The 25,774-nt window shown below is 59.2% G+C and overlaps 12 protein-coding genes across 12 annotated transcripts; 7 read left to right on the top strand and 5 right to left on the bottom strand.

Moving 5' to 3' along the window:
* Positions 1–226: 226 nt before the first annotated feature.
* BDZ90DRAFT_231007 (S-adenosyl-L-methionine-dependent methyltransferase) lies at positions 227–2,081 on the bottom strand. The gene is made up of 3 exons (XM_025505683.1): positions 1,082–2,081; positions 733–1,014; positions 227–654 (listed from the first exon to the last, which is right to left on the bottom strand). Exons 1-3 carry the CDS (start codon positions 1,731–1,733, stop codon positions 629–631), a joined length of 960 nt encoding a protein of 319 aa, XP_025363617.1. The 5' UTR covers positions 1,734–2,081; the 3' UTR covers positions 227–628.
* A 1,272-nt stretch (positions 2,082–3,353) lies between these two features.
* BDZ90DRAFT_217710 (hypothetical protein) lies at positions 3,354–5,407 on the top strand (the record flags this gene model as incomplete). The annotated part of the gene is made up of 2 exons (XM_025504331.1): positions 3,354–3,559; positions 3,637–5,407. The coding sequence occupies 2 exons, from the start codon at positions 3,354–3,356 to the stop codon at positions 5,405–5,407; spliced, it is 1,977 nt and encodes a 658-aa protein (XP_025363616.1).
* Positions 5,408–5,918: 511 nt separating this feature from the next.
* BDZ90DRAFT_217857 (DUF1900-domain-containing protein) lies at positions 5,919–7,932 on the top strand (the record flags this gene model as incomplete). Its single annotated transcript, XM_025504336.1, has 3 exons — positions 5,919–6,352; positions 6,426–7,449; positions 7,531–7,932. 3 exons carry the CDS (start codon positions 5,919–5,921, stop codon positions 7,930–7,932), a joined length of 1,860 nt encoding a protein of 619 aa, XP_025363615.1.
* A 669-nt stretch (positions 7,933–8,601) lies between these two features.
* BDZ90DRAFT_136737 (phosphopantothenate--cysteine ligase-like protein) lies at positions 8,602–9,487 on the top strand. The gene is made up of 2 exons (XM_025503426.1): positions 8,602–8,644; positions 8,743–9,487. Exon 2 carries the CDS (start codon positions 8,789–8,791, stop codon positions 9,305–9,307), a length of 519 nt encoding a protein of 172 aa, XP_025363614.1. The 5' UTR covers positions 8,602–8,644; positions 8,743–8,788; the 3' UTR covers positions 9,308–9,487.
* Positions 9,488–10,349: 862 nt separating this feature from the next.
* Positions 10,350–12,029, top strand: BDZ90DRAFT_259064 (hypothetical protein; the record flags this gene model as incomplete). Its single annotated transcript, XM_025508133.1, has 1 exon — positions 10,350–12,029. The coding sequence occupies one exon, from the start codon at positions 10,350–10,352 to the stop codon at positions 12,027–12,029; it is 1,680 nt and encodes a 559-aa protein (XP_025363613.1).
* A 187-nt stretch (positions 12,030–12,216) lies between these two features.
* BDZ90DRAFT_136700 (hypothetical protein) lies at positions 12,217–14,319 on the bottom strand. Its single transcript, XM_025503425.1, has 2 exons — positions 12,907–14,319; positions 12,217–12,846 (listed from the first exon to the last, which is right to left on the bottom strand). The coding sequence occupies exons 1-2, from the start codon at positions 14,243–14,245 to the stop codon at positions 12,404–12,406; spliced, it is 1,782 nt and encodes a 593-aa protein (XP_025363612.1). The 5' UTR covers positions 14,246–14,319; the 3' UTR covers positions 12,217–12,403.
* An 88-nt stretch (positions 14,320–14,407) lies between these two features.
* On the top strand, positions 14,408–16,480 carry BDZ90DRAFT_250276 (hypothetical protein; the record flags this gene model as incomplete). Its single annotated transcript, XM_025507684.1, has 4 exons — positions 14,408–15,009; positions 15,086–15,321; positions 15,406–15,589; positions 15,641–16,480. Exons 1-4 carry the CDS (start codon positions 14,470–14,472, stop codon positions 16,478–16,480), a joined length of 1,800 nt encoding a protein of 599 aa, XP_025363611.1. The 5' UTR covers positions 14,408–14,469.
* Positions 16,481–16,705: 225 nt separating this feature from the next.
* Positions 16,706–19,164, top strand: BDZ90DRAFT_231001 (hypothetical protein). The gene is made up of 2 exons (XM_025505682.1): positions 16,706–16,841; positions 17,461–19,164. The coding sequence occupies exons 1-2, from the start codon at positions 16,828–16,830 to the stop codon at positions 19,019–19,021; spliced, it is 1,575 nt and encodes a 524-aa protein (XP_025363610.1). The 5' UTR covers positions 16,706–16,827; the 3' UTR covers positions 19,022–19,164.
* Positions 19,165–19,369: 205 nt separating this feature from the next.
* Positions 19,370–21,045, top strand: BDZ90DRAFT_273896 (DER1-domain-containing protein). The gene is made up of 2 exons (XM_025508819.1): positions 19,370–19,537; positions 19,615–21,045. The coding sequence occupies exons 1-2, from the start codon at positions 19,527–19,529 to the stop codon at positions 20,981–20,983; spliced, it is 1,380 nt and encodes a 459-aa protein (XP_025363609.1). The 5' UTR covers positions 19,370–19,526; the 3' UTR covers positions 20,984–21,045.
* A 20-nt stretch (positions 21,046–21,065) lies between these two features.
* On the bottom strand, positions 21,066–22,462 carry BDZ90DRAFT_230999 (putative mitochondrial porin). The gene is made up of 5 exons (XM_025505681.1): positions 22,355–22,462; positions 22,125–22,253; positions 21,904–22,038; positions 21,669–21,816; positions 21,066–21,592 (listed from the first exon to the last, which is right to left on the bottom strand). The coding sequence occupies exons 1-5, from the start codon at positions 22,435–22,437 to the stop codon at positions 21,191–21,193; spliced, it is 897 nt and encodes a 298-aa protein (XP_025363608.1). The 5' UTR covers positions 22,438–22,462; the 3' UTR covers positions 21,066–21,190.
* Positions 22,463–22,825: 363 nt separating this feature from the next.
* BDZ90DRAFT_230998 (ATP synthase F1 gamma) lies at positions 22,826–24,023 on the bottom strand. The gene has a single exon (XM_025505680.1). It carries the CDS (start codon positions 23,988–23,990, stop codon positions 23,046–23,048), a length of 945 nt encoding a protein of 314 aa, XP_025363607.1. The 5' UTR covers positions 23,991–24,023; the 3' UTR covers positions 22,826–23,045.
* Positions 24,024–24,518: 495 nt separating this feature from the next.
* Positions 24,519–25,169, bottom strand: BDZ90DRAFT_259058 (hypothetical protein; the record flags this gene model as incomplete). Its single annotated transcript, XM_025508132.1, has 2 exons — positions 24,519–25,020; positions 25,090–25,169. The coding sequence occupies 2 exons, from the start codon at positions 25,167–25,169 to the stop codon at positions 24,519–24,521; spliced, it is 582 nt and encodes a 193-aa protein (XP_025363606.1).
* Positions 25,170–25,774: the final 605 nt, after the last annotated feature.

Raw genomic sequence — 25,774 nt, 5'->3', positions numbered from 1 at the left:
TCGTCGAATCGCTCGACCCGCCCTCCCTCACGTCGCGCCTACCCGCACAACGCACTCGCGGGCAGCGGGGCGGCAGTCAGTGAGAGTCAGAGCGGGCTTTGCGATTGCAGGTCTGGACTCATTCATGCGCTCGACCTTTAATTGCCGTAGAGCTCTTGTGCGACTCAGAGGGACCTTACGCCCTTCCCTTCCCGTCCCCGTCTTCGTCTCACATCGCCGTCACATCGCCGTCATGTCGCCGTCGACGCGAACGCCTGGGCCTCCTCTACCCCCGTCATGATTCCATCATCGTCAAGTCTCGATCTGGTTTCGCAGCATCACTGAGGGCCTAGCGGCACCACAACGATGTCGCTCGACCCCCGCTAGCATAGTCGGGTAAATGCGCAGCTCCAGATCTTGCGCTAGAAAGAGGGACCCAAGCACACGATGGTGACGACAATGAGAGAAGCGAGTGAGGGTCTAATCACTCACTGCAAGGGGATCGAGCGCTGTTCCTGCCTCGCCAGACAATATCGATAGAAAGAATGTGGTACCGTCAATCAGAATGCGCAAGAGTCTTTGATTGCATATACGGTCAATTTCGCACGGCGTAGCATAGCGTGTGGAGTGTTGGTGGCTCCCGTCACCTCTACTTCTTCTTGAAGAGGAGCAGCTCTGCGTGCGCGCAGCGATTGTGAGGGTGTCAGTCTGGTTGCGCAGTGGCCATTGAGGCTCACGGCCGTCTCAACTGACCTGTCTGGTATGGGTACTCAAACACGCCCTTCTGCTCGTCGATCCACACCCTTCCTATCTCGTCGTCGCTCGACGACTGCGCAAAGATGGACTCGATGCCCTTCATGAGCTCGTCCTGCTTTTGTTGCGGCAATACGGAGATGTAGCTTTTGCTGAGAACGCGATTCTTGACGCCCTCGACTGTGGTCGGCAGCTTGCGCGAGAAGAATTCGGCGGGCACAACTTCGTATTGGTCGTTGAGGGCCGGCTCCTTGTACATTGAGGCCCAGTAGCGGTGGCGGACTGGTGGATGAGTGAAGACTTTGGCGTCAGATCATGCTTGCGCGGCTAATGGTACGCTATTACCTACATTGAGGCGTACCATCCTCAAAGCGCTCGTACTGCGTCCTAGCCTCCCTGACCCACTTCGCCCCCGTCTCATCACTCTGGTCTTCCATGTTCCAGATCAGCGCGAGGTAACCACCCTTCTTGAGCGCCTTTGCAATAGCGTTCAAGCTGCCCGGGATGTCCTGGCACCAGTGGAAAGCTTGCGCGATGAGTACCACGTCGTATAACCCTTGCTCTTCGCCACCAGACAAAGCCTCTGACACGTTCTCGAACGTGCCGTCGACGCAAGCTACATCGGCATCATTTGCTAGCAAGCCAGCCGGAAGCTTAGGGAGGAGGTCACGGCTAATGTGCTTGGTCCAGTCCTGCCTCATGCCCGCAGAAGGCTCGACGGCGAGGTAGCGTTGGAATGTTACCCTTTCCCCGCCGTCGCCCGCAATCGTCTTAGCAGCCCCTTCGAGGACGCTTTGCGTGGAAATACCAGTGCCGCTACCAATCTCGAGCAGGCTCACGGGTGATCCCTTCGATGAGCCTGCAGCGGCATTGAGGATCTTACGAATTGCGTCTTGAGGGTAGTCAGGACGGGCAGAGTGATACAATCCCGACGCGCCAGACGTGTCGAACCCCGAGCGAGGAGCATAGTTGTGCTGCTGCTGCGGCGGCTGAGCTGACATAGTGGTCAGAAATAGCTGTGAGGGCAGTCTGGATTTGTTGCTTGGCGTCGCGGCGTGTCTTGTCTGCGCTGCTGCTACTGCTGCTCCTCGTTTCACCGATACCGTGAAGGCCGAGGTTATCGACATGCACGCCGGGGGCCCGCGCTGAACTTGGGTTTATATGCTGGAATTGGGCTTTGTTTGTTCTTCTGCCGCTGCCCTTGATCGTCGAGTCAGTAGTGCGCAATGCTTAGGATGTTGGGTCGCTAACCAGACCCCACTCCGCCCAACCCCACCTTCGCTGGACTCGAGCGCGGTCTTGACGGCTTTGAACACGCAGGCAAGCACCAGCCATGCAGCTAGTGGGCGAGTGCTCTCTCCGCCCCCACCCCGTTTCCCCCCACGCGGTCAACCAGAGAAGTGGGAGAAGATTGCCGATCGATGTATCGCGAGAAAGGGGCAGATGGCACAGAGCAGCGTTGCTTGCTTGCTGAACATTGCTTCGTGAAATCGATGAGTTCTTCTGGGTGAGCATTGCTACCAATACGCGGGGTCATTACTGCGGGCCGAGGTCTCAAGCGCCCCGACCCGCCTGGGGCCGTCCTTGAGAGGAGTTCCTTCCACCGCTCTCTCTGCACCTCCCTGCATGCTGTCCTCCTTCACGCAGTCTCGTCGCTCGCTTGCCACCATGTCTGAGTGGCGAGCCGTCTGCGAATGTCTTGATGATCGAGTCGGTCGATCACAGTCAGAGTGGCCGGGGGAGCTGGCTTGAAGGGCAGCGATCCGCCTTGACAAAGGTCGAGGAGCATTTCTTCCCCCCGCCCGCTCGCCCGCTCGCGTGATCGCGCCTAACTAGCACTGAGCTTGAAATCGCGGGTTGGAGCTGAGCTTGACCTGGCGCTTTTCTTATCTCTCTTTCGTGTGAGCTCAATGGCGGCGGCGACGACGACGACATCTGACTTTCTCGGCCGTCAGGGGGTCACGAAGCGTGAGAAGGTCGTCGCTTCGTACGTTGCGACCTGAGCCCAAAATTGACATGCGTAGCGTCGTCTGCTTGGCTCCTACTTGACGCCTTTTTGACTAGCCTGGGAACGGAGGATGGCGCCGACGGCCTCGCCGTCTGAGCACGCACGTCCACGCAGGGCTCGCCTGTCGCTTCATTTTTGGCCCTGGATTGCCGGTCTGTCTTCGCAAGTCGGAATCTGCGCTCCCGTCTCCCGTCGCCCGCCGTCGCCACGCCAGGCAGGCCAAGGCGCGTTTGCGCGATAACGAAATTCCTGGGCGTGGGCGAATGAGCGTGGCTTCCCTCGCCGTTGCACTCTTTGCCTCTACGCCGTCTCCATCGAAATCGGTCAACGCACGATCGCGAGTCGTTCCTTGCCAATTGGTCCGCTCACCAAGGCCCATCGCCCTCAGCCGCCGCCGCCGAGTCTCTGCTGCTGTACTGCCGCCCGTCGCCCTCCCCTTCAGGCACCCGTTCATATCAGGCTTGCAACGTTGCGCGATCGCGCCTTTTCCCCCTCGCTGCCCACCGCTTGTTGCTCTCTCCCCCCCCCTTCTTCTCCTCCTTCTTCTCTCTCCGTCTCTTTCACCACCACCATCCTCATAATCAATACCCACTCCCGCCCGTCGTAGATCAAGATGGACAGGGAGATCCTGGCCCAAGGGCCTCGCAGCGGCCTGGCCGTCAAGATCGACAACCTCAATGACTCGATTGCCAGGTCGTTCATCGGCAAGTGGTTCCGGCTGGATGGCTGTGGTCACCCGCTTCAGCGCGAGGGAAGCAAGTTCACGACGGAGCTGAGGGCTGGCCTCGTCACCTTTGCGTCAATGGCCTATATCATTAGGTGAGGAGCGGCGCTACGGCGAGGTAGCGGTTCATGGGCCTTGACTCACCTTCATATTTGCATTGCCTCGCTCTCAGTGTCAACGCCTCCATTCTCTCTGACACGGGAGCTAACTGCGAATGCCCATCAGCAGATTGCACCAACGATGCCACCTACATGATTTGCAAGCAGGAGGTCCGCCGCGACTACGTGACGGCCACCTCTGCCATGTCGCTCATCTCAACCTTTGCTATGGGTGTTCTCGCCAACTTGCCCCTTGGTCTCGCCCCCGGTCTTGGAGTCAACGCCTACCTAGCATACAGCGTCGTCGGCTTCAATGGCCAAGGCGGTCTTACCACTTTCGGCCGTGCATTCGCCGCCGTCTTCCTCGAAGGTTGGCTCTTCTTCCTTCTCTCCGTCTTTGGTCTTCGTCAGATGATCGGTCGCCTGCTGCCTCGCTCTCTCGCCTTAGCTACCGGCTGTGGTATCGGAGCCTACCTCGCCCTCATCGGTATGGGTCCCAACGGCATTGGTGCCGTTGGCGGTAGCTACTCGGACTTGCTCGCCCTCGGCGGCTGCCCTGCTCAGTACAAGGACGAGAACGGCTTCTGCGAGTCGCACGTCCTTCAAGACCCTCGTGTCTGGGCAGGTATCTTTGGCGGTGGTATCTTCACCGCCCTGCTTCTTATGTACCGCGTACGAGGCGCCCTGCTGTGGCCTATCCTCCTCGTCTCGGTCGCCTCTTGGCCTCGCTCATCGGGCATCACCGAGTTCCCGCACACGCCAACGGGGGATGACTCATGGCAGTTCTTCAAACAGGTCGCTACCTGGCATTCCTTTGAACACCTCGGTCCCTCGAACATCGACTGGTCGGCTTACAACTCGGGTAAGGTCTGGCTCGCCCTAATCACTTTCCTCTACACCGACGCCCTCGACACGACGGGTACGCTCTTCGCCATGTCTCGTCAGGCTGGCCTCTTCGACGACCGATCTGCCGACTTCGAGGGATCTTCGGTCGCCTTCCTCGTCGACGCCGTCTGCATCGCCATTGGCTCTCTGATGAACCTCTCGCCTTGCACAGCCTTCATTGAGAGCGCCAGTGGTATCACCGAAGGAGGACGCACCGGTCTCACTGCCGTGACCATCTCCTTCTTCTTCTTCCTCTCCCTCTTCTTTGCTCCCATCTTTGCCTCGCTGCCCTCGTGGGCTACGGGAGCAACCCTCATCGTCGTCGGCTCCTTCATGATGAGGAACGCCCAGTACATCTCGTGGTCATACCCGGGCGACAGCATCCCAGCATTCCTCACCATCATCGCCATGCCCTACACCTTCTCCATCGCCTACGGTCTCATCGCAGGCATCATCGCCTGGATGGTTCTTCATCTCTTGCCCAAGCTTTTCCATGCCGTCTCCTTCGGCGTCATCCCCATGCCTCCAGGCTGGGATACGGACAAGGAGCCCTACGACGTCTTCCTGGGCGTTGAGGACCGCAGCATCCGCTCGCTTCCCAAGCTCATCCTCCCTCCCTGGATGCAGCGCTTGCTCCGCGGCAAGAAGCGCTTCTGGGAGATGGACGACGATGAGATGTGGTCGTACATTGAGGGCCGATCCCTCACTGCTCGTCGTGCTCAGGCTATCGAAGAGCAGAGGGAGATTCAGAAGCAGTCCACTCGCACTCAGCGCAAGGGATCTGACTTGGAGACGCAGGACGAAGAGGGCGCTTCGCACTCGCATGGCAGCGGTGATGAGGATCTTAAGCTCGGCGGTGAAGCAGAGGCCTCTTCCGCCTTCAGGACGACGACGAGGCTGTCCAAGCGCGACGCACCTGCTCACGATATCATTGAGCTCGGTGACCGCCGCGAACAGTAGGCGTTGGCGCCACCTACACCTGCCCGCTCGTTTTTCTTTCTTTCGCTTTCATCTCTACCCTCTTTGATCTTGCCTACGCTTCATTGACTTCTCGTTGTTACCTCTCGCTCGTCCATTCTGTACATGCGCTGGCACCCACTGCCACTGATCGCTCATATTCCCGGCTCTACATTCGTTCTACGGTCGCAATTCATGACGATACATCTAGCTAGACGTTGCTGAGCAGCAGGCCTGATCAGCGAAGCCAGCGAGTCGCGCGAAGAAGAGTGTTGGATGAGCTCGGTGGGACGTCGTGCTGCTGCTGCCGCCGCCGCCTCACCGTTGGCGCGGGCGGACAGGGACGGCGTGCGGCAGTGGTGAGTCGCGAGTCGCGAGTCGCTGGCTGCGCTCAGGCCTTCCCCTTTAGTCCATCATTCCAACTCAAAGGGCGTAGACTGCCGCATCTTCCTCACTTCTAACTCCCCCTTCTCCCCTCCACCCTCGTTCTTCGTCGTCGTCGTCGTCACACGCGATGAGCCGCTTCGTGCGACCATCCAAGTATCGGCACGTCTACGGCTCCCCAGCCAAGCCAGAAGCATCGTACTTGGGCGTCAAGGCGTCGCAGAATGCGTGGGACACCAATCTCCTCGCCGCAAACAAGCAGTACCTCTCTCTCAACTGGCAGGCAGGAGGTGGAGGAGCCTTCGCCATTATCCCTACCAGTAGAGTAGGGAAGCTGCCCGATGTCTATCCACTCTGCAGGGGCCATACGGCTACGGTCCTCGATACGGCCTTCTCACCTTTTGATGATTCCGTCGTCGTATCAGGGGCTGATGACGGGAACTTGGGGATCTGGAAGGTTGAAGACTCCATCTTTGATGTGCTGGATATGAGTGCCAAGGAGCTGGAGAGCCATGGTGGAGTCAAGGACATGCAGCCCAGGGCTAAGATCGATGCCAGTGGAAGGTGAGTCCCGCACTACGGACAGGTAAAGGCACCCTGCAACATCCACTGATCGCCGCCTTTCCCTCGCTCGCAGGAAAGTCGGCCAGGTCATGTTCCACCCGACTGCATCCAATGTCGTAGCCGCCGCTGGAGGTGACCACGTCATCAAGCTCTTCGACATTGAGTCCCAGAAGGAGCACTCCGCCCTCAGCGGCTTCACCGATTCGATTCAGTCCATCGACTTCGACTGGACAGGCTCGACCCTTGCCGCCAGCTGCCGTGACCGCAAACTGCGCATCTTTGATCCTCGAGCAGGCGGCCAAGCCGTGCAGGTGGCAGACAGCCATCCCGGTATCAAGGGCTCTCGTGTCATTTGGTGCGGGTCGACCAATCGACTCGCCACTACGGGCTTCAGCAAGACCTCAGACCGTCAGCTGTGGGTCTGGGACTCGGGCAATATCAAGACGCCCATCAAGCAGACGCTCATCGACACTTCATCAGGCGTAATGATGCCCTTCTGGTCGGACAACTCCATCATCTTCCTCGCTGGAAAGGGAGACGGCAACGTCCGCTACTACGAGCTGGACAGTGACGAGCTTCACTATCTCTCCGAGTACAAGTCCACTGACCCGCAACGAGGAATGGCTTTCTTGCCGCGTCGTGATTTGAACGCCGACGAGAACGAGATTGCCCGGGCCTACAAGTTGACCAACAACATGATTCAACCCATCAGCTTCATCTGCCCAAGGCGAGCAGACTCGTTCCAGGCAGACATCTTCCCACCCGCCCCTTCATCGAAGCCGGCGTTGACGAGTCAAGAGTTCTTCGCGGGCAAGACTGCACTGCCCAACTTGATCAGCTTGCAGGATGGATCTGGCGTCAGTTCCAAGGCTGCTCTACCTGCTGCATCAGCCACATCTTCGGCACCAGCGCCATCACCGGCAGTCGCGCCCGCGTCAACGACCTCATCAGCGCCCTCTGCAACACCGACTGCGACCAGGGCGACCCCGGCTAGCAGTGCGCCAGCTCCTGTTGCTGCTGCCGCTGCCAGTCCCGCGCCCACTCCTGCGCCGACGAAGGCCACTGACCCGCTTCCGGAGCCGACAAGAGCGGCTAAGGTCTCTCAGCCTACGTCCACAACCTCAGCACCCTCAGCCAGCGCCGACTCGTCGAAGAGCACTCTTGCCGCTCTGCGCGAGAATGGTGCAGAGTCTGCACCCAAAACGACAGCGCCTGCCAGCGTCACCTCCGGTATTGGTGACCTGGCCAGCGAGCTGCAACGCCTTCTTGCCGACTCGGCCGCTCGCGATGCCCGCCTTCGGGAGCTCGAGATCGAGAACGAGAAGCTCAAGACGGAGCATCATCGCCTACGTGAAGATCAGAATGGCGGCAACGGCACTGCTGCTCCCAGCGGCGGCGACAAGAACTTCTCAGCGGACCGCTTCTTTGAGACGCAGTCGGCTCCTAGCAATTTGAGCGACTTCGGGGACAAGGCGCGGCAATTTGTGGATCGCCATGCCAAGGAGGGGAGGAAGGTCGTGCTTGTGACGGTGAATAGCAAGGATGGGAGAGTTGTGGATGAGATGAGCTTCGCGCCTTAGCCAACCAGCCAGCTGAGCTCAGCGCAGCCTGGGGGAGCTGGCTTGCCAGACATCGTCCCGCATGTCAGGTCGGGGAAGCTTGGTTGAGGGCGAGGGCAGTGGAGAAGCAGAGAGGATCATGGCAGACAAGAGAAGGGCTGGTCGTCGTCGGTCATCGGTCTTGGATTTCGCCTTGGTCGGTAACGACCAGCTCTTTTCTCTTGTCTGTCAAGTTCTGTCTGCTACCTTGCTCTGTCTTTCACTCCAGCGCCCCCTGCCCTCGCGGGGCTTTGTTGCTGCAAGCTACCCTCATTTCCTTGGCTCGACTGGCTCTCTTAGGTCGCTGCTTCGTGATTACTGTCTTCTCTCAGAAGAACACGTTCTGACTATCCTTCTCGCCCGCCCGTCGCTACGCAGAGCGGTGGCACGACCGTACCCCTTGAGCAGAATGTGTGAGTATCCAGCTTCAACCTGCCTCAGCATCAGCGTCGAGCTGACTTGTTCACCTCACGCCCTTCTTTCACTGCACAGCGTCCGTTTCCTCGACAACTTCTCAGCAGGCACGCGCGGAGCTACCTCTGCCGAGTACTTCCTCGCTAAAGGCTACGCCGTCATCTTTATGCATCGTCAACACTCTCTCTCCCCCTTTACAAGGCACTATTCGCACACGACGAATCCTTTCCTCGACTTGCTGGAGCACACCTCGCAAGGATCCACTGGCAGCGGTATCGGCGTACGTGCTGAAGCAGCCGGCCACCTCGAGCCAGTGCTCCGTGACTACCTCCACCACTCCCGCTCAGAAGCCCAAGGCGGTGCGGGCACCTTGCTCAGTCTCCCCTTCGTCACAGTCAATGACTACCTTTTCCTGCTCCGCGAGATGAGCAAAGTTATGCAGCCTCTCGGTCGTAGAGGCATGTACTACCTCGCTGCTGCGGTCTCGGACTTCTTCGTCCCCAACCAACGCACGCCGCAGCACAAGATCCAGTCGGGTAAGGGATCCTTGGTGATAGAGATGGACCAGGTTCCCAAAGTGCTCAAGCCAATGGTTCAGCAGTGGGCACCTGAAGGATTTGTGGTGTCTTTCAAGCTCGAGACGGATATGGATCTACTCCTTCCGAAGGCGTCAGCCGCCCTGCGGAGGTATGGGCATCAAATCGTCATTGCCAACGACCTCAACACTCGCAAGGAAAAGGTGTGCTTCGTCACGAACGGCGGAGTCAGTCAGGCGGCAGACGGTACCGCTGGTGGTGGTGAGGGCGACGGAATCGAGGGCAAGTGGCTAGAGCTCGACCGTAAGAGGGATGGACCTGATGCGGAGATTGAGGAGAAGATCGTAGATGAGCTGGCTGTGCTTCATGAGAGGTGGATCGAGCAGGGGGCTAGTGGGAAGCGGTAGAGAGAATGGCGAGCAGTAGATTCGGTCAGGTAGCATCTCATCAGAGCTTTGCAGTCAATTGCATCTAGCATGTCGAAGATACAACTGTCATGACTGCAGATATGACGCTCAGACCTTTGTCAGGCACAGTGTCTTCGGGAGTGATCGCGGCGCCATATTGGTCGACATCGGAGCGGCGACTTGAGTAGGCTCTCTACAGAGCCGTTCGCGGCCTTTACTGACTACGATGGCTCGCGTGAGGCTTTCAATTCAATTTATTCCGACTCGCCTTCCCTTGTCAATGCTTGGCTCTCGTTCGTACGAGCGATGAATAGCTGACTCGGGGGCTGTGGCTAACAGCTGCGCGGAATGCTCTGGCGATGCGATCGAAGCACTTGCGCGTCGAAGTCGAAGCCGCTACGGGGCGCACGGTGACAGGTGTGGACGCTAGGCACAGCGTCAGGGCAGTCTGTGTTGTTGACGTCGAAGTTTTGCTGTGTTGGACGCCGAGTTTTGCGCGAGCCTCAGAGGGCACAAGAGGAGCATGCTTGACACTCGAGTCGAGGCGCGGGCAGGATGCGAGCCAGCAGCCAGGCGGCCAGTGAGCCCGGCGCGGCGCGGCGGCACAGGCTCCCTCTCGTTGGCTGCACCCCTCGGTCGATGCTCCCTGCGACCCCCCCTGGGCCCCTCATTCGCAGCCACGGCTTTGGCCGAGGGAGCCTGCTTCGCTGCTCCTAGCCAGGCCTGAAGCTCAACACGTCACTTTCCTCCTCACTACCACCATCATCGTCATCATCACCGTCATCGGCGTCGCAGCCCCCTGTCATCGCCTTGACCCCTAGAGCAGGTCCTCTCCCCACTCTCATTCTCACTCCAAGTCCAGGCTCACGCCTACGCTCGTTCCCCTTCTCTCCATCAACACTCTGCAAACACACGTTCTCTTGATCCTCACATCCCACGATCTTTGCTTGCATTCGCGCATCCGACACCATCACTGGCGCGACCGTTTCTCCTCATCTTCATCCTCATCTAAACGCCTTCTCTTTTTACCATCCCCGCCGACATGACCGACGCCCTCAACGCAAAGCGACGCCTGGAGCGTCACCGTCAACAGCGTCGCATCAACATTGCAGCAGATATCCGCCAAAATGTCGAGCGCTCGCAGGATAATGTCAAGCGCCTCCTCTTTGGTGGAGGTAGCGACGATGACGATGGAGGAGACTCGTTCTCTTCCGGCAACGCCAAGGCGGCATCACCGAATGACGGTGACACCACGACGACCCGCCCCACCACGACGGCTGACACCTCAACTACCGAATCTACGTCAAGCACGAGCCGTACGAGGACGTCCTCTGACGTATTGACCAGTTCGTCGACGACTCAATCATCTTCCACGTCGAGCTCCTCGTCCTCTTCGTCCACTCAGGAGCCTACTACTACCTCCTCATCGTCGACGTCGACGACCGAAGAGCCCACCTCTACGCGTGTCCGCTCGACCCGCTCCGCAGAGACGACCTCAGCCCCGACATCCGTCGTAGCCGTGACCAACTCGAACTCGATTGCCACGTCCGTTCAGCTCATCACTTCCTCCGCAGCTCCCATCCAATCCGCATCTGCCACGCCTACCTCGGACTCAAATGGCGTTGGTGCCGGACCCATCATCGGAATCGTCGCGGCCGCCCTAGCCGGCGTGGTCATCGTTGCTGCAGCTATTGGCTTCCTCGTCAAGAAGTACAGCAAGAAGAACGACCCTTACGAGACGAACCCCTTCGATGCTGATCAGTTCCGCCGCGAGTCGGTCATGCTACCTGAAGGTTTCGAGAGCGATGATGGGCATGCACCGTCGATGACGGAGCACCGCAACTTTGGTCCCGCATCTGGCGGTGGTGCTGGAAGCCTCAACGGGTACGAGGATATGGGATACGCTGGCGCAGCGGCTGGTATGGGCGGGGCTTACGGCTCTTCCTACTCGCACAATGACGGTGGTGCCCCGCGCCCGCCGACGATGTTCGCGCGCCACAACGATGCCCACGGTCCCGGTGTCGGCGCTGTGTTCAACAAGGCGCCCGTCCCCGAGCTCCCTCCCATGGCCTTTGGTGGCGGTGACCCTTACTCGCTCGCAGGCGTTGCCGGTGGCATGCACAATGTCTCGAACCCCTACGCCCACCTGGACCGCCACGGCGATTCGTACCACCGATACCAGGACCCCAATGCCGCATCTGCTGGACTCGACCGTTCAGGTAGCGACGGTAGCCACTATTCTTCGCAGAATCAGTACCAGCAGCAGCAGGCACATCGTCAATACCCTACCCCTCAGTCCGAAGCGCACGAGACCTCCGGACGACCCACCAGCATGGAGCAGGGGCGCAGTGGTACGCCTGATCTGCCGAATGTTCAACAGACGTACAATCTCAACTCTGACGAAGATCAACACCACCAGCACCAGGACTACATGCACAGCGCCTCGAACGGCCGCCAATCTGCAGGCCTGAACTCGCTGCTCGACAATTACGGACAGGGCGCTTCCCCCGCTTCGCCCCGTGATCAGCATGCAGAGTACTTCCCGGCCTCCAGCGGTGCTAGCGACGCTGCGTCCGGGTCGGCGGCCCCGCCTGCTTCGCTGCAGGTGCGCAACCTGACTGGTGGGCACCTCATGCCTGCTGGTGGCGCCCAAGGCCAACGTCCCATCTCGACGGCCAGCTCGATGAAGGATGACGATGCTGCGTACGGCGGTGTCTACTAAGCAATCTTGCTCATCTCATATATACTCGCTGCTCTCCTCGGTCTCGCTCGCTCCTCTACGTAACGGTCCCTTTGCCTGCAACTCGGCAACAAATGGCTCCTCGATTCCTCAATGGCGAGGCGACGGTGTCAGCGACAAGGCAGCCGGTTCTGCCTGGCGTCTGGTCACCACTGCCGCAGCCCCTTCGCACCCCTCCCTTTCCCCCTCCGGACCGTTCACTTCTCGCTCCTCTCTTTGTCTTCACGCTGCCTCGCTCCCACACTCTTTTCGCTCCTCTATGTGCCGTAGATTCCTCGGTGTTGTTCTGTCGACAAGAATTAAATAGCTTCTCACAAACCCCGTCCCACCCTGTTGCAGCGACGGCTCGACGTGGCTCACTTGTTCTGCTGCCCCTTCTTCTTGACCCACCTCACCATCTGCGGCTGCTGATTGTCCTTTGCAGCTCCCTCCTTTGCCAACTCATGCGCCCTCCCTACAAAGCCGTCTCCTTGCTCTTCCTCCTGCGGTGCCAAACACCAAAAGCGCACACTTACATCAACTTCCTCCCACTTGGTCACCACAGCATCCAAGCACTCCCACAGATCGCGATCAGGGACGGTCTCGCCGACCTGTCCGAACAGCCCGCCATCTCTCTCGCCAGAGCTGGGGCTCGGACTCATCCTCATCGCCCTTGTCAACCTCCAAGCATTACGTCGCCACTCGTGCAAATCATTAGCAATTCCCCTCACGAGCCACTCATGCGCGCAAGGAATGGCGACGACGATCTTGTCGAACCCTTCCTCGTGCCAAGGGACGTACTCTAGCGCGGCAATGACGGAGCGCAACATTGCGCGGGTGGGCGTGGGGGAGTAAGGGAAGACGACGCGCTCCATTCGGCGGGAGAAGTTCCCTTCAGCACGAGAGCCGGCTTTGTCGCCTTCGCCTTCGTCCTCGAGCGGTGCATGGCCATGTGCAGGCTTCATCATCGGGTCTGGTGGGCAGAAGTACACGCCCAGCCCTCCTCTCACCTCACCGCTCTCATCGCCTCCAAAGCTGTCCAGATATTTCTTGGCCCTCTCCGCCTGATAGAGGTCGATATATTCCCCTCTTGCCTCCTTGGCCGCGCGTACGGCTGCTTGATACGTGGCAGCTTGGCGAGAGGACATCGTGAGGCCTGAGCAGACCACCAGAGCTTGACGAGGGTCGCTTCGACGGACAAGCCGGAGAGGGCGATATGGTCGAGGGTCGGGGATGAAGATGTCCCGAATCAGGAGAGGGCCAGCCGAGGTTGTGGTGGGGGCAGTGGTACCGCGCGTCTTTGTAGTCTTGATGGTCGCCCCGTCGCTGCCCTCTCTGGCAGCGTTCTCCTCTACTTCCCCCCTCGTGGGCACCATGCCCTCCCCGGCGAATTCTTCTGCCTTCGTTATCCCCTTGTCCCTCTCCTGCTCCGTCATACGGTCGAATTCTGTCCTCCCACTGTAGGAGGGCGCATTCCATGGGTCAACTGAGCGATACGTGTCTCCTGTGATGGAGGGCGGGGGCCGGAAGGAGGCAACGTTTATTGAGCCGTCGATCCGAGGGTGTTTGGGGAGCTCGCCCCGCTGGAGGGCGAGGGTGGTCGCAGTTGTTCGCGTCGAGCGGGTGGAGGCTGCATGGGAGGGGCTAAGGATCGAGGGCGCCGCCTCTGATGGATGAGTCGAGGAGGAAGAGTAGGAAGGATCGGCAGAGGTAGCTGAATCACCCTCTTGTGGGAGGCGAGGGGTCATATCGATCGTGTCCTTGTACCGTTGGGCATCGCTCCTTTCTGCTTCTACAGCGGAGGTTTGAAGCGCGCTCAGCGAGTCTGCTGCCTCTTTTGTGTCGTCATCATCATCCCCAATGGCAAACGGCGCATCTCCACTGCTTGTGGTCTGCCGCGCAGCCTCGCCTCTTCTCTTGGCAAGGGCAGCCTCTTCCTTTTTCGCCCTCTGCGCGATCTCCCACCCATAATCGTACTCATCATCCCTCGCACCTCTCCTAGGCAGGAAAAGCCTACGCTTCATGCCATGTACGCCCGTCTCGTCTGATGGCGCATAAGTCACACCTCCCGGAGCATCAAGGTCGACACGATAGCGTTGCGAGCCTGCCGTGGAAGAAGAGCCCGCCTTGCCACCTTTCGAGCTGGAAGAGGTGGGTGGCTTGGTCTGCGGTCGTGAAGCCCACAGTTGAAAGTAAGGATTGTTGGCTGTCGAGGACATGGCTGATGATGGTGAGGGAGCAACAGTGATTGCCTCTCCCAATTCCAGGCCGGTAGTCGAGTGCCGAGCAAGAGAAAGTGTTGATCTGTTCGACCACGTGGTTTGCCTTGACCGCTCGTGCACGGACGTTGCTCTCCGCCTCCGCCACTCCTTTGTCGTTGGGTTCATCCTCCTTTGCCATCAACGCCTCCGGTCCCAGCCCCCAAACTCCTCATCTCGCGGCCATGAGGCTCCATGTTACCCTCACAGTGGTTCTCGCTTGCCACCTGCTGTCATGTTTGCCCGTGGCAGGCAAGCAGCTCCCCTTCGCAGCACAAACATCGACGTCTCCCACCTCTCACTCCATAAAGGTCGCCATCATTGGGGGTGGCGCCTCTGGTTCCTCAGCCGCCTACTGGCTCAGCAAAGCGCAAGAGAAGCTTGATTTCCTTGGTCGCTCCTCAGAAGGTGTAGATATCCACGTTTACGAGCGCGACTCCGTTGGCGGCCGGGCTCGTGTCATCTACCCATACGATGATCCCCAGAGATATGAATCCGTCGAGCTCGGCGCCTCGATCTTCGCCGACGTGAATAGGAACATGGTACGCTTTGCAAAGGACTTCGATCTACCTACGGATGCCAAGCTGGATGAGGATGGCAGCATTACGGCCATTTGGGATGGGCAGCAGTTTGTGATTGAGGATTTGAGCGATGGGTGGTGGAGTTCTACAAAGCTCTTCTGGCGTTACGGGTACAGCCCCGTAACCACGCGATCTGTTGTCAACGTGAGCTTGCAAGGCCTGATGCATACTCTGGTTGACGGGATGTGCTGACTTCGTCATCCTTGCTGCACACACGCAGGACCTCAAAAAGGCCTTTATGCAGCTATACAGCCCTCGCTGGATGCACGAGCGTAAGGCTGCTAGTAATGAGACGCAAAGCGGGTTCCCCTGGTCAACCATTGGAGCCCTCTCCCGCTCCCTGAAGCTGGACGAAGCCGCTGCGTCAGATGCTCACTCGTGGTTCTACGGCAAGGGCGTCTCGCAGTTGTTCGTTGAGGAGATCATTGAGGCGGCTACGAGGGTCAATTACGGGCAGTGAGTATGGAGTGCTCCGGCGAGCTAGAGACTTAAGCAGCAGCGCTCACCTGCGCATCGCGTTGCATTCGTTTGCGATTCCAGGAACACCGACTCCATTCATGGGCTCGGCGGCGGGGTCAGCCTAGCAGCAAGCGGGGCCGCAGGTATCAGAGGGGGCAATTATCGCCTTTTCCAGGAGCTGCTCGTGCGGAGCAATGCCCGGCTACACCTGGCCGAGCACGGCGAAGTCACTGGGGTCGTTCGCTTTGCTAACTTTGCAGAGGCGGTCGCGGCCGGCAAGTCGTCAGCGACTGGCGACGACGAGTTTCAACGGGAGGATGCGCCTAAGTGGTGGGTAGGCACGGCTGCGGGAACTGGCGGGCTTTATGATGCTGTCCTTGTTGCGACACCGTGGCATAATGCCGGAATTACGCTCATGAACACTGAGGCAGTCATTCCGGTGGACAAGTACGTGCATCTGCACGTCACCCTCTTGGCGACGAACGCGAGCCACCCGAAGGCGAAGTACTTTGGACGAACAGAGGGATCGGATGTGCCTACCAGTATTCTCACGACTTATGAGGCTGTAAGGAGAGCGGGGCAGAAGCGGGAACGAGATGGAGATGGAGGCGACGGTGAGGAAGACGAACCAGTTTCGCCGTCACGAAGCTGGCGCTCTCTTCTCAGCCGCAACGTTCGACAAGCAGCCGCAATGAAAAGCCCAACCCTCGACTTCAACTCTCTCAGCTATCTCGCCAAGCTCCCGCCACGCCGTCCCTCTTCCAGCCAGGAGCATCTCGTCAAGATCTTCAGTCCCTCGCGCCTCTCCGACGAACAGCTCGACGAACTTTTCGGTCTCGAACGCATAGGCTGGACATATAGACAGGAGTGGGACGCGTACCCTGAGCTGAGACCTAGGCGTAGTGACGGCGAGGATGGAGGGGATTTTGCGGCTGTCGAGCCGGACGAGGGGCTCTTCTATTTGAACGCGATGGAGCCGCTCGTGAGTACAATGGAGACGAGCACGGTCAGCAGTAGGAATGCTGTGGCTCTGCTGCTCAGCAAGTGGTATGGTCAGGAGTTTGTTGTGGGCAGCAGGTGCTCATGGCGTGAGGAGGCTGATGATGATGACGACGCCAAAGAAGGGTGGGATGGCTGGGGATGCCAGGCCGCGTGAGGCTGGATTCCCGTGCTTCCCAATGCTTGGTGTTTCTCTCCACGATGTACTTTTATTCTCATGCCTCCTCCGAGTGACCACGTATACGATACACTCCTTGACTTGTCCTGTGCAATCGGTGGCTCACGATCGCTCTCTGGATCGTGGAGTCCCAATTCCGCGTGGAGCTTGTCGTGTCCGCTCGTCGCCCTCTCCGTCAATTAGGGCAACCACGCGACTTGTCAATCTATCCATTCGATCCATCCACCCCCGGATCGCACGCTTCAGCAGCACAGACCCTCCCCTCTTGCATTAGATTGGGATAACGAGCTCGGCACAGGTCACTCGCATTTTACTGGTTCTTTGCGATGGTCTCGACACGGTGAGTAGGCACAGGAGCGACCGTGCGCGTCTCTGGAGTGGAGTGGATGGTGGGTGGATGGATTCCGGCGTCCGTGGCGGCGGGGAGAGGGCTCGAGGGGCTTTGCTTTGCTTGCTTGCTCATCCGGACGCGACGCCCGCATTATACTCGCATTCGTATCGTTCCGCGATCCCAGCCGACTGCGTGCTGCGTCGTTGCAGTCCGGGCTTCACTCAAATGAAGATGGCTTTACGCTCACTCAGGAGAGCGCATGGAGAGGGCAAATGGGAGGGTACAGAGAGAGCGCGGAAACGAGCGAGCCAGTCGAGCGATCGGAATACCAGTGGGGTGGAGATGGATGCGCCTGCTGCAGCATGAGCGAGAGGGCGCATTTGGGCGTTTTCTTCAAGAGCGACGGACGGATAGAGAGTCGTCCATTGTCCGTCGTCGTCTTCACACTGCAGGCACGCACAGCCCGGCCTCGTCGTCGTCGACCTCGAAAGTGGAAGATTATCAAAGCCCATCTCGCCTTCCCCTTTGCCCTCCTATCACCATACCCCTCGGCGCGACGCAAATAACAGCTCGCTCACCTCTCTGACCATTCCATACCTCCTCTCTCCTTCCTTCCAACTCTCACCAGCGCATCGTCGCGAACGCCTTCGCGCACACCGTCACGCAAGCGCTCTAGCAAGAGCCTCAAGGACGCCGGCTCCCCTTCGTCACCAAAGAACAACGGAGCTGCGTCTCCTAGTCCCTCCAAGTCAACGCCCAGATCCGCTTCCAAGACATCGGCCGCCGCCGCCGCTTCCAACTCGACCTCAGCCTCCCCAGCTACCCCAACTCCAGCCCCCAAGCAACGCAGGCAGACCCGAGCCATGTCCAAGGAGACGATGCTTACCAAGGGGACATTCCCCGCAGGCGACCCAAAGGTCCTCGCACCCAAATCGGAACATTACGAGTTCATGGGCCCGCCTGGCGCATTCTTCATTTCCACGACTGTGCCCTTCTTCTCGTACGCCCTCTACTACTTCTGCAACGAGCAAGTCGGTTGCGCTGTCCCGCCCAAGAACGTCAGTGCTATCATGTCGTTGATGGGACAAGGCATTAAGGACAGCTTCTTTGATGGGCAGGCTTGGATCATCTACTTTGGCTGGTACGCATTCTGCGTTCTTGCATGGGCATTGCTTCCCGCACCCGAGGTCGAGGGCACCGAGCTTCGCACAGGAGGCAAGCTCAAATACCAACTCAATGCTCTGCGCACCCTTGTTCTGGCCTTTGCCCTCGTCGCCGCGCTCATCTTGACGCAGGGACCGCAGGCCTTCACTTTCCTCTACGACCATTGGGTCGGCCTCGTCACCGTCTCCCTCGTCAACTCGGTCGTGCAAGCCATCTACGTACATGCTCGCTCCTTCGGCGCAGGACGCCTCCTGGCCAAGGGCGGCAACACGGGAAACCTGATGTACGACTGGTTCATTGGCCGTGAGCTCAACCCTCGCATTGGCAAGTTCGACATCAAATACTTCAATGAGCTTCGCCCCGGCCTCATCCTCTGGTGCCTCCTTGACATCAGCTGCGCCTGCCACCAGTATGTGCGTCTTCACGGAAAGGTTACCGACAGCATGCTTCTCGTCAACGCTTTCCACATCCTGTACGTTGTCGACTCACTCTGGAACGAGGCGGCCATACTCACCACGATGGACATCACGACGGACGGGTTTGGCTTCATGTTGTCGGTAGGCGATCTCACCTGGGTCCCCTTCGTCTACTCCCTCCAAGCCCGCTATCTCGCCTTCCACCCCGTCAAGCTGGGTCTCATCGCCTCTTTGGCAATCTTTGCCTTCAACGGGCTCGGGTACTACATCTTCCGCGTCTCCAACGGCGAGAAGAACGACTTCCGCAACGGCAACAACAGCAAGAAGCTCAAATACATGACCACGTCTAGCGGGCGACGTCTCATCACCTCTGGCTGGTGGGGCAGGTCGCGCCACCCCAACTACATGGGCGACCTCATCATGGGTCTGGCTTGGTCCCTCCCGTGTGGCTTCGAGACGCCGCTCGTCTACATGTACGTCGTGTACTTCTTGGTGCTCTTGGTCCACCGTCAGCTGCGCGACGACGAGGCTTGCCACGAGAAGTACGGCAAGGACTGGGAGCGCTACTGCAAGCTGGTGCCTTACCGCATCTTCCCTTACATCTACTGAGCGTGATGTCACTCGAGGAGGCGATGCTGTCCCAGTGTTAATCGACTCTTGCTATCTAAATAACGGTTCCTCAACCACCTACCCAGGCGAGCCCTTGCCTTGCCTACACGCCAAATTTCTCTCTTCTCTATTGTCGTGACGCGGGCCGTGTGATTCCCTCTCTGAAATCAAATAAGATCAACAGTCGCACCCAGTGAGCTTTGTGATGGCTCTCTCCTACTGAAATTCATGAGTCTGTCTCTACGGCGATGCAAGCGGTCGCGTAGGTCAAGGCGGACAGAGAAGCGGAGGCGATGCCGACGTGGAGGAGGGAGACTCAAGTGAAGCTCGCATCTCGCACAGGCCTTCCTTCTCTCCTTCACACCCACAGTCAACGACTTCGGCTTTCCTTGAGCTAAGGTGTTGCATACAAGGAGTCACAGACTACTGAAAGTCAAGGCCGTGTAGGGGCCCCGCAAGACTTTTTGCCCATCCTAAGGCCTCGCTGCGCAGCGCTCCACCCAAGATGGACGAGATGTGAGTCGGCCATGATCGATCGCGTTGTTCCATTCATGCAGCTCATGCTGACGTCCTCCCTTTCTCTGACACTCAAGCCGCAAAGTCCCCCCAATCACCCGCTTTCTCATCGGCTCCACCCTCGTCACATCCCTTCCATGCATCCTTTCCCTCCTGAACCCGTACCACCTCCTCCTCTGGTATCCCGCCATCCTCCGCAACTACGAGATCTGGCGTCCCCTCACCTGCTTCTTCCTAACTGGGCTAGGCCAGAATGGAGGGCTTCAGATGGTCTTCGACCTCTTCTTGCTCGGTAGGAACACATTGGACTTGGAGACTAGTGGCCAAGGGTTCGCTAGAAGGACCAGCCAGTTTGCGTGGGCGTTGCTGATGATGGGGTTTGTGATTCTGGGCACCAACTACCCGCTCGGGAGCACGGTGCTATTCAACCCTATGCTGAGCGCGCTTAACTATCTGTGGGCGAGACACAACCCGAATGCCAGGGTCAGTCTCTTCGGCCTGGTTACCCTTCCTGCCAACCTGCTACCCTACGCCTACCTGGGATTCGATGTGCTGCGTGGCGGCTTGCCGTTGGCAATGCAGAGCGCTACAGGTCTGTTGGCGGGGCATGCTTGGTGGGTGCTGGCAGAGGCGGCTCAAGGTGATCACCCTGGAGGGGCCGCTCGTAGGCTGGCTACCCCTCCTGGTTGGCTGCAAGCTTTGCTACCGGACAGCGTGGCACCAGAAGATGTGGCCGCGCAGGCTGCTAGAGACGCTCCAGGGGGTGCAGGAGGACGGGTAGCGAGCAGAGCATGGGGTGGAACGGCTTTCGCTCCGAGAGGTCGCAACTTTGGAGACGGGCAAGGCGTCGGGGCATGGGCTTCGGGAGGCGGTGCTGCTGGACAGACCATTGGTGGTAGTGGGGTAGGCGCAGCTACACGAGGAGGATCGTCATGGTTGCCCAGCTTCCTCGGCGGTGGAGGCGGAGGTGGATCGACAGCATCAACGTCGACTTCAGCTACTCCCGCACACAGGCGAGACGCCCTCCTCGAGGCCACAGAACGCCGTTTGCGTGCTCAGCGCGAGTCGTCCATCGCAGGCAGGAATGAGCGCGCAGCCCCTTCTGGCCCTGCCGTGGTGCAAGGCCAAGCTGGTGGGCCGAGCGGAGGAAGCACCTATTCATCTGGTGTGCCAGCGGCTTCAGCGTCTTCCGCCACTTTGAGAAGTCGCACGACTGGATCTGCAGGTGTGACAGGGCGCGTGCAGCACGGTCAAGGTCGAGGCGGCGATAGCGACGAAGAGGAAGAGCTTGACGCGAGCAGCTCGGGTGGGGCTGTCGCTGAGCAGCGCAGGGCTGAGCCTAGGGGTGGCGGTGGCGGTAGCAAGTCTGCCGGTGGCAGCAGTAGCGGCGCAGCAGACAATGGTGGTGGGCATCAGTGGGGAACGGGTCAGCGTCTGGGCGAGTGAGCCTGCGCCCAAGACAACATAATCAATCCAATCAGCATCTCCAACATTTCTTTGCCTCTGCCCCACACACCGTCATAAGGTACACGATCATCCATTTGTTGACAAGACAAGACCTTGTTGCATTTCTACATAGCTGCCGACCCACCCTCCGTGCAGCATACACTCTCTCTTCCATGCCAGGCATCCCTTCTACGCCTTTTCAGCTGCTCAAGCCTCGAAGTTGAGGCTGGCACCAACCTTGTGCGCGACCGCCGAGTTCTCCGCGCTCGCCAGCTTAGCGGTGTCGAGCGCGAGGCCAAGGCTGGCCTTGACGCCCGGGCGGAGAGCCTGGGTGTAGCCCAAGCAGAAGATACCGGCCGAGTTGATCTTGGCCTTGACAAAGGCAGCGTCGTCGAGGTAGGTCTTGGTGCCGACCTCGAGGTTGACACGGTTGTCCGCGGTGGCCGACTTGGAGTCGTAGGTGGCACGAGCACCAGCCTCAATGTCCGCGTTGACGCGGTGGTAGTAGGAGGCGGAGTAGGTCGAGAGGTTGCCAAGACCTTGGAGCGTGATGGCGTACTCCGGAGCCTGGTAGCCGGCCGCGAGGTTGTAGCGCGAGACCTTACCGCCCTGTGCGTGAAGCGAGGAGGAGAGGGCATTAGCTCGACTGAAGAGACTATCAGCAGCACACTCCGCGCTTGCGCACCTTGACATCGTAGGCAGCCTCAGCACCGGCGAGGAAGCCGTCCTTGCCAACGACGGCGTCGGCGGTGAAGGTGGGGCCCTTGAAGAGGTCGAGGTGCTGGCGGGTGTGGACACCAGGCTGCTTGTAAGTCGAGGCGAAGAGGGCGTTCCTGGCGCGAGAGCGACGACGAGACGGTCGAGTGATTAGCTACAAAATAAGAAGGAGAACTGTTGTTGTCACGCCTTGTTGCACTCACTTGGCCTGCTTGTCGGGGAGGAGCGACGAGATGAGCTCGAGCTTGAGGCCCTTGGCGATGTGGTTCTCGAGCTCGACGTGGTTGCGGAGCACGTTAGCCGTCGACCAAGCCTGGGTCAGAGCGAAGCCGTTCTTCCTGGCGGCGTACAAGGAGGGTGAAAAAAGTCAGTCTCATGAAGTCTGAAGCCTCTTCTAGTCTCGCAGCCTGCTCGCTGGACGCACCTGTCGGTGAACTTGGCCTCGAGGTCGCCGTTGATGTTGCCGGACTTGGTGTCGCGGATGCCCAGCACCTTGAAGGTGACGCCGTTGGGGGCCTGGGTCTTGACCTCGAGGGTGGTACCCTGGATGGGGCTGGTGGTGAGGAACAGTGCGAGGTGGGATTGATGACGATGGTCAGTATATGCGCGCGCGGATTAGAAAAGAAGTCGGTGTCGGTCGAGGATGGCACTCACTAGTCCTTGCCAAGGAGGTCGGACGAGGCCTTGGCGAAGTCCTTCCACGAAGGGGGAACGGGGTTGGTCTTGGTGATGCTCATGGTTGTGCAGTGAAGAGGAAAGGAAGGTAGGTGGAGATGTTGTTGGGTGAAGGAAGGAAGGCAGACCCGAGGCCGCGCCGGCTTGCGTTGGCGCTCTCGCCCCACCAGCGCGAGAGAGTGTGGGTGCACCGGGCAACCACCGGGCAACTTCGGCCACAGAGCAGCACAGGGTCGAAGATCTCGCACGTGGCGCACGCAACCTCGATCATCGCGGGAGATGGAGGTCAAGCTGCCTTCAAACAGAATTGGCATGGCATCGCCGCGACTTCAGAGTCAAGGCAGATGGGAGGAGATGAATGCTCGTTCAATCAGACCGCCGTGAAGACATCTGATCACCATCTTCCTCGCTAGCACGCCGAACAGTCTGCTTGAAAAGAATCGTATTTGGGTCGAGTGCAGGAGATAGGAGGTAGCCGCCTCATCCTCCCTCGTCTCGATCTCCTCCTCCTCCTCCTCCTCCTCGTCCATCTCTCGCTGAATCGCCAGATTCTACCTTCTATCACTCTGCCTCAGAGTTTGCAGCTCGTACATCGGGCATCATCCTGCACACGTGCTGCCTGCTTTTTCCACCCCTCTAATCCCTTCTCGCACGTCTCAATCGCACACACTTAGTCCAGCGCAGCAGCACCAGTGACAATGTCGATAAGCTGCGTGGTAATGACCTGCTGACGAGAACGGTTGTACTGAATGTTGAGGTTGGTGATCATGTCTCCAGCGTTCGACGAGGCATTGTCCATTGCGTTCCTTCGCGCGTTGATCTCAGCTGCGTGACCCTCGACGAGCGTAGCATAGATGGCATTGGCGAGGGCAAACTCGGCCAAGTCCTTGGTCGTGTCCTCCTCCTGCTCGTAGGTGCTGAAGCCGGGGGCGTCACGAAGAGACTGCTCCGAGAGGACCTCCATGATGGCAGACTCGAAGCTCATGGCGGAGACGTACGAGTTGTAGATGATGTTGACCTTGTCGAAGTTGATGCCCGACGAGACGATCTTGTCTGCGATGGCAGAGGCATCGGCAAAGGTGGGGATATCCTTGCCAATCTGGTTGAACGAGACGGCAATGTTCTTGGGGAGCGTACGGGACAGCTGAGCCTTGGGCTTCTCACCAAGGGCAAAGATGGCGGGACCCTCCGTCGAGTCGGCAGAGCCTGCTGCTGAGCCAATGGCCTGGAGCTCCTTCTTTGCGCGCTTGACGACGGACGAGTGAATACCACCGCAGAGCCCCTTGTCCGAAGAGATGACAACAAAGAGGGCCTTTCCACCCTCGGCGCTCTTGGCCTCCGAGTTCTCAAAGACTTCCTGGTTGGCTTTGCCGTAAGCGCGAGCAGAGGCCATGGCACGCTGAGCCTTGTTGAGCTTCGTCGAGGCGATCATCTTCATCGACTTTGTGATCTTCTCGATGTTGCGGACCGACTTGAGGCGGGTCTCAAGCTCACGAAGCGTAGCTCCCTGAGAAGGAGTCGAAGAGAAGGCACGAGCAGCAACGATGGTGTTGCCGATGGCCGGGCGCACAGCGGCGTTGACGGCGGGGCGAGCGGCACGAGGAAGCATGGCCATCGCGAAGAAAGGGGGATGTGGAGAGTGGTGGTAGTGAGGAGGAAGGGGGCGAGGGGAAAGAGGCGAGGACGAAGATGTCACTCAGCAGTCGGCCAGTGGCCAGTCGGGGCGCCCCGCCCGTGCCGCGTGCTCGCTGCTGGCGGGCCCGCCCGGCTTTCGTCGAGCCACCTCGACACCCTCATTTGGCGGCCACTCCGCCGCGCAAAATCGCTCTCTGAGCAGACGAGCCGAAGACGCCAAGGGCGAGCCCTGTTACACGCTCTCGTCACCATGGCAGCTCTCAAAGGAGACACGACGACGCTCGCATTTCACGGAGTCCAGCAGCCGATTCAAGAGCGTGTGCGTGACGAGAGAGAAGAGCGCGATCATGACCAAGTGTACGGCGGCATGACAGAGAACGGAGGAGCAGATTCGCGAGTCGTGGGATCCGTCACCGTATCGTCCCATCTTAGCGTGTGTAGTCTGACGGTCATCGAGCGACTGACTCTATCGCATGATCCTCACAAACCCTTTGCGGCATCGTCGACCTCACTGCCAACCCTTCGCTTGCTTCGCCTCGCCAGGCTTGATTTCTCCACTGGTCGGGTGGATGGGCACCTTTCCTGGCTTCATGCCGACAAGGACACCAGGTCCCCCGAATCTCTTTTCCTCGCTCACCTTGCGCCGAACTTGCGTGTCGCCCTGCCCGGCAGTCCCACCTGTGATGACCCCGGTGCCTCCGAAGCGCTTCTTCTTCATCAGAAGCTTGTCTTTAGAGGAGACGTGAGACTTCTTGATGTGGTCATGCTCGCTACGGATGACGTCCTCTGCGTCTCGTCCGCGGCGGTGGTGGGGGCTCCCGTTGCTGATGGGCACGCCGGAGAAGACCTTCTTTGGGACAATGGGCTTCTTCGCATCGCCCCCCTTGAGGGAGCCAGGGATGACGGGGGAGAACATGGAACCGAACTTGGACTTGACTTGGCCAGAATGGTCGTAAGCGTCGCCCTGGTTGACGCCGGCGAGGGTGTGAGTCGTAACCATGGGGAAGCTGCTGCAAAGGGACACCGGCTGAAGTAGGTCAGCGTGATGCGATTGAGGAGGCTGTTGCAACCAAACTCACCCTCGTGCATCATTGTCAGGCCAAGTGGGTGGAGCAACGTCGTGCATGCCGCGACTCTCATTTGGGACGTTGATGGGCATGGCGGTAATCTAACGGTCGAGGAAGACGGGAAACGTCAGCTCTTCGTTGAGGAGAGGGGAGCTGGCGACGGCACCCTCACCGTGACTGCGCAAAGCAGGCCTAGTAGGCAGGAACTCGTAAAGAAGCTAAGCTTCATCATAATTTGGCGGTGGGGAAGAAGGCGTTCGGTGTGGGTGTGATGGTGGAGCAAGATGACAATAGGTTCAAGGGGAGGGGGGGGGGAGTAGACTTTATGACCCTTCTTCGACTCGCTGACTCTGCTGCTTGTTACCTGCGATCATCAACGGCGAGCGGCCATCGAACGGCCAATGTCTCCGGCTGCCCTCATGACCCACGGCTGGTCACTTCCCGGTCGCCGCTGCCCCGTCGGCTCACTACAGTGCATGGATAGCGATAGCGGGCTCAGCAGAGCAGTGCTGTATGGTAGTCATGAGAGCAAGCGCCATCGCCGTGCGGCCTTGATGAGAGGGCAGCGTCTACATGCTGCGTGCTAGATTGGTTTTGCGTGGACATCCGGCCGAGGGTTGAGCCCTTCTCCCACGCAAGGGCAGGGTGGGCTGGTCAAGATCGAGAGGTCTTCGCGGTCAGTGGCGGTATTCCCTCA

Source organism: Jaminaea rosea (genome assembly GCF_003144245.1).
Source record: "Jaminaea rosea strain MCA 5214 unplaced genomic scaffold BDZ90scaffold_3, whole genome shotgun sequence".
NCBI classification, from domain to species: domain Eukaryota; kingdom Fungi; phylum Basidiomycota; class Exobasidiomycetes; order Microstromatales; genus Jaminaea; species Jaminaea rosea.
Note: the sequence above shows the minus strand (reverse complement) of the source record. Positions and strands in the feature narration are given on the sequence as shown.

Bases quoted from the DNA above. Each gene is read 5' to 3' on its own strand.
- BDZ90DRAFT_231007 (XM_025505683.1), bottom strand. From the start codon at position 1,733: ATGTCAGCTCAGCCGCCGCAGCAGCAGCACAACTATGCTCCTCGCTCG. The intron at 1,015-1,081 runs GTAGGTAATAGC...CTCATCCACCAG, and splicing joins TGAGGATGGTACGCCTCAAT to TCCGCCACCGCTACTGGGCC. The intron at 655-732 runs GTCAGTTGAGAC...GCGCGCACGCAG, and splicing joins TGAGTACCCATACCAGACAG to AGCTGCTCCTCTTCAAGAAG.
- BDZ90DRAFT_136737 (XM_025503426.1), top strand. From the start codon at position 8,789: ATGAGCAAAGTTATGCAGCCTCTCGGTCGTAGAGGCATGTACTACCTC.
- BDZ90DRAFT_136700 (XM_025503425.1), bottom strand. From the start codon at position 14,245: ATGTCCTCGACAGCCAACAATCCTTACTTTCAACTGTGGGCTTCACGA. The intron at 12,847-12,906 runs GCCGAATGGAGC...CAATGTTGCGCT, and splicing joins TGCTGAAGGGAACTTCTCCC to CCGTCATTGCCGCGCTAGAG.
- BDZ90DRAFT_230999 (XM_025505681.1), bottom strand. From the start codon at position 22,437: ATGAGCATCACCAAGACCAACCCCGTTCCCCCTTCGTGGAAGGACTTC. The intron at 22,254-22,354 runs GTGAGTGCCATC...CCTCACCACCAG, and splicing joins GACCTCCTTGGCAAGGACTA to CCCCATCCAGGGTACCACCC. The intron at 22,039-22,124 runs GTGCGTCCAGCG...GTACGCCGCCAG, and splicing joins GAGGCCAAGTTCACCGACAG to GAAGAACGGCTTCGCTCTGA.
- BDZ90DRAFT_230998 (XM_025505680.1), bottom strand. From the start codon at position 23,990: ATGGCCATGCTTCCTCGTGCCGCTCGCCCCGCCGTCAACGCCGCTGTG.